The sequence below is a fragment of the Tupaia chinensis genome, unplaced genomic scaffold (genome assembly GCF_000334495.1).
Source record: "Tupaia chinensis unplaced genomic scaffold, TupChi_1.0 Scaffold148607_1, whole genome shotgun sequence".
NCBI lineage: Eukaryota > Metazoa > Chordata > Mammalia > Scandentia > Tupaiidae > Tupaia > Tupaia belangeri.
The window spans coordinates 1169977-1177810 of NW_006208456.1; the positions used below are offsets into that span (position 1 = coordinate 1169977).

The 7834-nt window shown below is 46.1% G+C and overlaps 1 protein-coding gene across 3 annotated transcripts in view; it reads left to right on the plus strand.

Moving 5' to 3' along the window:
• The window catches only part of DCAF4 (DDB1 and CUL4 associated factor 4), a 34467-nt gene that overhangs the window by 19913 nt on the left and 6720 nt on the right, over positions 1-7834 (plus strand). For all 3 annotated transcript variants that reach the window (XM_006170496.2, XM_006170498.3, XM_006170497.2), the window contains exons 7-9: positions 875-1018; positions 2622-2671; positions 6065-6144. In XM_006170496.2, coding sequence (XP_006170558.1) covers positions 875-1018; positions 2622-2671; positions 6065-6144 — 274 coding nt within the window. The remainder of the gene's footprint in view (positions 1-874; positions 1019-2621; positions 2672-6064; positions 6145-7834) is intronic.

Sequence of the window (7834 nt, forward strand, 5' to 3'; positions counted from 1 at the left end):
CCCAAGAAGAGAATGGAGGAGAAGGGATTGCGGTGTGGCCATCCCCCCGGGGGATGATTTCTCGCTTTCTGTCTGTCTCTCTCTGTCTGTCTGGCGAGTGCACACGCTCTATAGCAAAAACCTTTCAAAAAAAAAAAAGAAAGAAAATAGTCCACATCCTTATACAATCTTTTCTTTTGTGTATTTGTGGGGGTTATTTGGTTTTTGTTTTGTTTTTAGATTTTTGCTATAGAGCATGTGCACTCACCAGAGAGACAGAAATTGAGAAATCACCCGCAGGTGGGATGGCCACGCCACAATCCCATCTCCTCTATTCTCCTTTTGGGATTTTGAGCATGCGTGTCACGTGTGCGCACACGCACACACGTGCTCAGTATGAGTTTTAAGCCTCCAGGTCCAGGACTTGAACCATGGTAGACTACCATTACTCTTTAAGCTGGTCCCTCTATTATGCTTTTTAGTTGGTGGGATGAGATATTTTCTTCCTTTTAGGTGGTCATAATGGCACCTGAGTAATAATATATTTTTAAACCCTCCTGTACCCCCTGAATGATTACAGCTGGCAGTTCTTACATTGCTCATGACTTTGGTGACAGCCACACCTATGTTCCTGTGGGTTGACATTAGGATCCAGGATATCAGAACTGTTCCAGGCCCAGTTGAGTAGGGGCACTGTGCAAACCTCAAGAATCCTGACCATGCCATCTCCCTGACCCTGAATTGCTAGACCAGACACCTATTAGCTTTGTCCATGTCCACTCATGGAGAGAGCACTCACCTGATGAAAATACAGAGCCTGAGAGGGGAGAAGGCTGTAGTCCTGGGTAGCCCACCTAGCTCAGTCCAGGAGGTCACCTATGCCACTTCCCTCCAGGCGGATACCAACAGTGACCGGCTCTTCACAGTGAACGATGTCAAAGTGGGAGGCTCTAAGTATGGCATCATCAGCCTGCATGGTCTGAAGACCCCCTCACCCAAGGTGCGGATGTTCGAAAACCTCTACTTCACCAACCGGAAGGTACGTCACCATCCTTTTAGCCTTGCAGTCCTCTTTGCCTTTGGATCCATGGGCATGGCATTGCTTGGCCAAATTTAGAGAAGCGGAGAGAACTTTGTGAAGACAGGGCACTGTTACTGCATTTTCCTACAGGACAAATTTTAGTTCCTGAGAACCTGTAGAGGAAGAACAGACCTTAGGAGCTTCTTGTCTTTGAAAATAAATTCAGAGGTTGAGGCAGTGCTGCTTATGCTGGTCGTAAGGACCTTCCTGCCTGGAGGCTCAAGAGTTGATCTCTAATGACCCATAGCATGTCACAGAATTCCTGGGATGTGAGCTATGGTGACTGTGACCTGGATAAAGGAGTCCTCCCTGTGTATCAGGACAACATTTCAGTCACTTAGCCTGTTTCTGGAGAACATTGAAGCTTAAAGAAATATAAGTTCATCGCGTAACGTGCTTTAAATTGCATTGGGGAGTGGCTGCATCTATAAAAAGCTGCGACTGTTCATTTGGGATATAAGCTGCAACACAGATGCAAGTTGAAAATGGTTTTAGTTTAGTTTTCTATAGGGCATATGCACTCACTGGAGAGAGAGAGAGAAAGTGATGCTCCAGTCCCTTCTCCCACTCTCTTTTCAGGACTTTGGGCATGCAGGCACACTTGCCTGGCATGTTTCTCAAGCCACCAGGTCCAGGTCTCAAACTGCACAGCTTAATATGTGAGATCCAGCCTCCTTAACTACCATGCTGCCTGGCTGGCCCTGAAAACAGTTTTTTGGGGGGACCAGCAGTAGTGTAACAGCTATGTTGCTGGACTCCCATATAATCGACCGCAGTTCAAGTCCCGGACCCGTTGGCTTAAACTCACCCCGGGCGCATGTGCGTGCGTGCGTGCCCAAGTTCCCTGGAGGGCTCCCCTGGGGCTTGATTTCTCACTTTCTGTCTCTCTGTCTCTCTCTGTCTTTCCAGCAAGCGCATGTACGCTATAGCAAAAACCTCTAAAAAAAAAAAAAATGTTTCTTGGTGGACTGGGCTCACGTCCTGATGGTAAGGGAGCCAGATCCCATGTAGCCAACCACGCAGTTTGAATTCCAGACTAGCTACTTAAAAAACATACTAGTGCATATATATTCATGCCCCAAATTCTGACAAGATGGAGAAAGGAGGAAAAGGAATTCTGTGACCACACCCCATTAGAGGGTGCTTTTACCCTCTCCTTGTCTTTTGGTAAGTGCAGGTGGCCTCTGACAAATGTTAAAGAAAGAAAAGGAAAAAGAAAGGAAAATGGTTTCCTTAGTATGCCTTTGACATTAGGTCTGTCCCCTGCCATCGTAGAGAATTCAGCTCAGCCCTGGAGAGTGTACCAGACCTCTCCCAAGCTAACGGTAATGAACTAGGCCTGGGGGTACTTCCTGTCTACATGGTGGGGCAGGGTAATCCCATATCTTCGAAAGCTCGGACTGCCCGTTTTAAGTGGAGTAAGACCTGAAGAAAAAAGTTACACATCTTTATCAGCCCCTTACCCCATGATTACCCTCTAAGAAAGCATTTTACTATTGATACTTCCTCATGAGTTGGCAATCAGCCAGCCTTCCCATCTTGCTATGTGCTTCTTCGCTAGGTGAATTCTGTGTGCTGGGCCTCGCTGAGTCACTTGGATTCCCACATCCTGTATCCTTTGGCCGATGAAGAGGTTTGGTGGGCAGGCCATGCCCTGACATGGACCTGGGCATCTGTGGGCTTGGTGAGGCGGCGTCTTAGTGGCAGAGGGCTGGGCCCGTCTATACTTACATATCACCCTTCAGAACAAAGCCGCATGCCTGGGTACGAAACAGAAGTTCCTGTGGAGCACAGAGAAGCAAAGTCCTATGGCAGCTGGTTCTCAGTGACGTTAGTGTCACTATGTGGCAGAGCTGGGCAGAGAAGGCACAGAGGTGCTGACTCTTAGGGAGAGGCTTAGGTGAGTGCATCTGCGGGTAGGAGCAGCTCCAAGGTCAGAACTCGAGACAGTGCAGAGCAGGGCCAAGAAAGGGTGCATCATTAGGAACTGAGTGGCATGACTACAGGATCAGACTGGAGCATTCCTATCAGATTTAGAATTTGGGAGATCTAGAAAAGAAAATTTTATTAGAAAGGTAAGAGTCAGGCCCAAATTTCAGTGGGCTGAATAGTGGAAAAAGGCGAGGACGCGAGGGTAAATAGGCTCCTGCAGAGAAGTTTTGGCTCTGACAAGAATAGGAGAAAAACCAAATCAATCAAAGATAGCCTAGTAGATAAGTGGGCAAAGGGTATAAAGATACAGTTAAAAGAAAAAGAAACCCAAATGACTGTGATTATGTGGTCAGGGAAATGCAAATTATAATTATAATAAGGTGTCATCTCGTACCAACTCGGATAAGCAAAATTTTAAGGGCTGATAGTGCCAAGTTTGAAAATGGAGAACCAGGAAAGCTACTAATGTAAGTAAGTTGGTACTTTTTTTTTTTTTTTTAAGAAAAATTTTATTTATTGTTATTATTTATTATTATTTAATTTGACCAGAGAGAGAGAAGTAAAGTGAGAAAGCAAGCCACCATGTCCAGGACTCGAACCACAGTCAACCTTGTGAGAGTCCAGTGTTCCAACCACTACACCATCTGCCAGCCCCCAGTACAGCCACTTTAGGTTGAAGGCATATGTCCTCTGTGGCCCCACAGTCCCACCCTAAGTAGAGACTTGGAGCAGTATTCTCGAACTGCAGGCTGTGACCTACCAGTGGGCCATTCAATCTTTTTTTTTTTAACTGTATTTTTTTAAAAAAAGAATTATTTTATTTAGCTTTATTTATTTAATTTGACCAGAGAGGGACAGAGAGAGAGAGAAAGGGAAAGTGAGAAAGCAAGCAGCCAGATCTGGGACTCGAACCACAGTCAGCCATGTGGGAGTCCAGCACCTAACTTTGTATAGGATATATATAGAGAGAGACAGGAAGAAGGTGAGAAAGCACTCTTCCCTGCTAGCCCCAGAAAGGATGGCAACACTGTAATCCCCTCTCTATTATCAGGATTTGGGGCATGCATGCACATATGCCTGGCATATTTCTCAAACCATGCATTCCCCTTGTGAGATCCAGCTGCCCAATCATGATGCCACTGGCTGGCCTGGGCAGCATTTTTTTTTATCATGAAAAAGACTAGAAAATACTAGTGTTTTGTTTTGTTTTCTGGAGAGGTTTTCGCTATACAGTGTGTGCACTCGCCGGACAGAGAGAGAGAAACAGACAGAAAGCGAAGAAAGAATCACCCCCCAGGGAGGATGGCCACACCACAATCCCTTCTCCTCCATTCTCCTCTTGGGATCTTGGGCACACACGCACATGCGTCCTGCGTGAGTTTAAGCCACCAGGTCTGAGACTTGAACCACAGTCAACTACATGAGAATCCAGAGACATAGCCATTATGCTAACTGCTGGTCCCCTAGAAAATACTAGTTTTATATTTAGTAGGGGAAATATTTTAGAGTACTTTTGTTTTAGATATTGGTGTTTACGTATCGTAGTGTTGCATAAATTGAAACTGATGACGGTTTAAGAAACTGCATTAGATGGGGCTAGCAGGTGGCATGGTGATTCAGGCACTGTATCACACATGGCCAACTCATGGTTTAAATCCTGGACCTGGTGTCTTGAAAAATGCCAAGCACTTGTGCATGTGTGGCCGAAATCCTGAGAGGAGCGTAAAGAAGGGATTGCAGTAGAGCCATCTCCCCAAGAGTGATTTCTCACTTTCCCTTTGTCTCTCTCCAGTGAGTGAGAGTACACCCTACAGCAAAAACCCAAAAGAAAAAAAAAGTTGTAGAAGATAACTGTGTATTGTCATTTACATGTTTTTAAAACATAAAAAGTACAGGACTAGCAGTTAGCATAATGACTATGTTGCTGGACTCCCATGTAGTCGACCGTGGTTCGAGTCCTGGACCCAGTGGCTTAAACTCATGCCGGGCGCGTGTGCGCATGTGCCCAAGATCCCCAGAGGGGAATGGAGAAGGGATTGCGGCATGGCCATCACCTGAGGAGTGACTTCTCGCTTTCTGTCTCTCTCTGTCTCTCTGGCGAGCGCACGCATCCTATAGCAAAATCCTCTCCAAAAAGAGGGAAAAAAAAAATAAACAGAACTTGGGACCAGCAGATGGTGTAATGGTTAGTCTTGGACTCCCTCATAGTTGACCGCAGTTCCGAGTCCCAGACCTGGTGACTTAAAACTCACACCTGGCACATGTGTGTCCATACTCAAGATCCCAAGAGGAGAAGGGAGGAGAAGGGATTATGCTGTGGCCATCCACCCTGGGGGAGTGATTTCTCACTTTCTCTCTCACTATCTCTCTTTGTCTCTCTTCTCTCCAGCAAACACATGCATCCTATGGCAGAAACCTTTAAAAAAACAACAACTGTATCAAATATCTCTGGGGGGAAGAAAGCATAAACAGTGATTTACATTGTTCATGGACAAATATGTGCAGTGGTAGGTAGTATTATAAAGTGGCCGAAGAACTTAGACCAATTTGGGAAGAGTGATTCTCTGGCGTGGGGGAAGAATTGGACTAGGAGGAGGCAAAGAGGGCTTTTAACTATATCTATGACTTTTTTTCCTTTTTTTTTTTTCTTTTAAGAGGTTTTTGTTTTAGGGTGAATGCATTTGCCTTAGACAGAAGCAGAGACAGTGAGAAGGAAAGTGATAAATCACGCCCCTGAGGAGATGGCCATGCCACTATCTCTTCTCCCAGGTTCTTGGACATGTACACATACATACTCAACATGATTTTCAAGCCACCAGGTCCAGGAATCAAACCATGGTCAGCCGTGTGGGAGTCTAGCAACATAATTGTCACTCCATCTGCTGGTCCCACTTTTTTTTTTCCTTTAAAAACAAAATCTGAATCTAAAAGTAGAAGTGTACCCATCTGTTAAATATGGCTAGCAGGTGTTATTCTCTGTTCTACTTTTGTGTATGATGATTTTTAAAGGTTTCTAATGCCCATTCATCCCAGAGAGCCTTGTATCCAACTCTCCTTAACAGCATCTTCTAGGCTGTGCCTCATGGGACTCGCGGAGACTCCAGGCTGTGCCACTCTGCTCCCAGCATCACTGTTCGTCAATAATCATCCAGGTATCAGGTCCTTTCCTGTGAAGAAGCCAGTGCTCAGAGAGGTCTTGGTCTCTCCCAGGAGCTGTGTAGGGTGGATGGGAAAGGAAATGTGAGGAGCACAGGTCGGCTAGCTGAGTGGGAGCTCACAGGGCAGGTGATGCCCTGCAGCAGCTATGTGGGAAGACTCCTGAAGCCTGTCGCAGATGACTATTAGAAGCCCATTCATTCTTCCTTTTTCTAAAAAAAAAAAAAAAAAAAAAAAAAAATATTTTTTTTTTTTTTTTGAGAGGTTTTTGCTATAGGGCACATGAGCTCTCCAGAAAGAGAGACAGGGAGACAGAAAGTGAGAAATCACCTCCCGGGGGATGGCCGTAGTCCCTTCTCCATTCTCCTCTCGGTCCTGCCCATGCATTCTCACTCCATTTTAGTTGCTTGAGCAGCCAGAAGTTGAAGCTATGTAACCAGTGCCAGAGACTAAAACACAGTCTTGGGCTGTTTGTATCATCAGGAAATAGATATTCGGCTCCCACTGCATGACAGGTACTTTGGGGGAGACTTAGATTCTGTCTGGCTAAGGCAGTTGGACTACTCCTTCCTGGCAATCTTCTGGTTAGTAAGTTTAACATCTTTCAGAGAATTGGGAGACAAGGGCCAGGCCTCTGAGTGCAGGCCCCAGGCAGACCTGGAGATTCCAGTTCTGTCCCCTGCAGCTGGACAGGTTGCTTAGCCTCTGGGATATGGAGCTGATGCTAACTCCCAATAGTCCAGGAGTTCTTGGAAACTTAGATGAGGTCATGCCTGCTGAGCCTGGTGCCCGCAGTTCATTGCCCAGCAAGGTTATGAGGCAGGAATGTGTCCTGTCACCCTTTTATAGACGAAACCAAGGCAAAAAGACATTCAGAATTCGCCTTAGCAAACTAGTTCAAGTGTTAAACACTAGACTAGCTTGTTCCCTCTGGGAGAGTTGGGAGGGGTGGTCGTAACTGGGAAAGGAACATGGAGGCTTCTGGAGTACTGGAGTGTTCTTTTTTTAAAGCCGGATAGTGGGTACATGGCTATTTTTTTTTTTTTTTTTTTGGAGAGGTTTTCGCTATAGGGTGCATGTGCTCACCAGACAGAGAGAGACATAGAGACAGAAAGCGAGAAATCACCCCCAGGGGGGATGGCCACACCACAATCCCTTCTCCTCCATTCTCCTCTCGGGATCTTGGGCACGCACGCACACGTGTCCAGCGTGAGTTTTAAGCCACCTGGTCCAGGACGCAAACCGCAGTCTACTACGTGGGAGTCCAGCGACATAAACATTACGCTAACTGCTGGTTCCCATGACTATTTACTTTGTGATAACTCGTTGAACTGTACGTAGCCTTGGGATTTGTGCCCTTTATATAAGGTCTATCAGTACAAAAGTTTGTTTTTAAAAATAACTATGCTTGAGCTCACACAGCTGGTTTGTGATTTGAGACTGAAGCCATCTTGTCTGTGACACCACACTGCCTCCATGACAGCTACCTAATACTGATTGGGAATGCTGTCATACATTCACTCTCAGAATAATGGCTTCTGGGCCAGATGCCCCAGCTAAATGTCTCTCTCACTTCCATAAACCCCAGAATGGGGCCAGGCTGTAGACCCCCAGGACAGCTTTTCCTGGGGGTCCCTGGCCTGGTAGCATGGAGGGTAGCTCTGCATGCCCCAAGAGCAGCCAAAT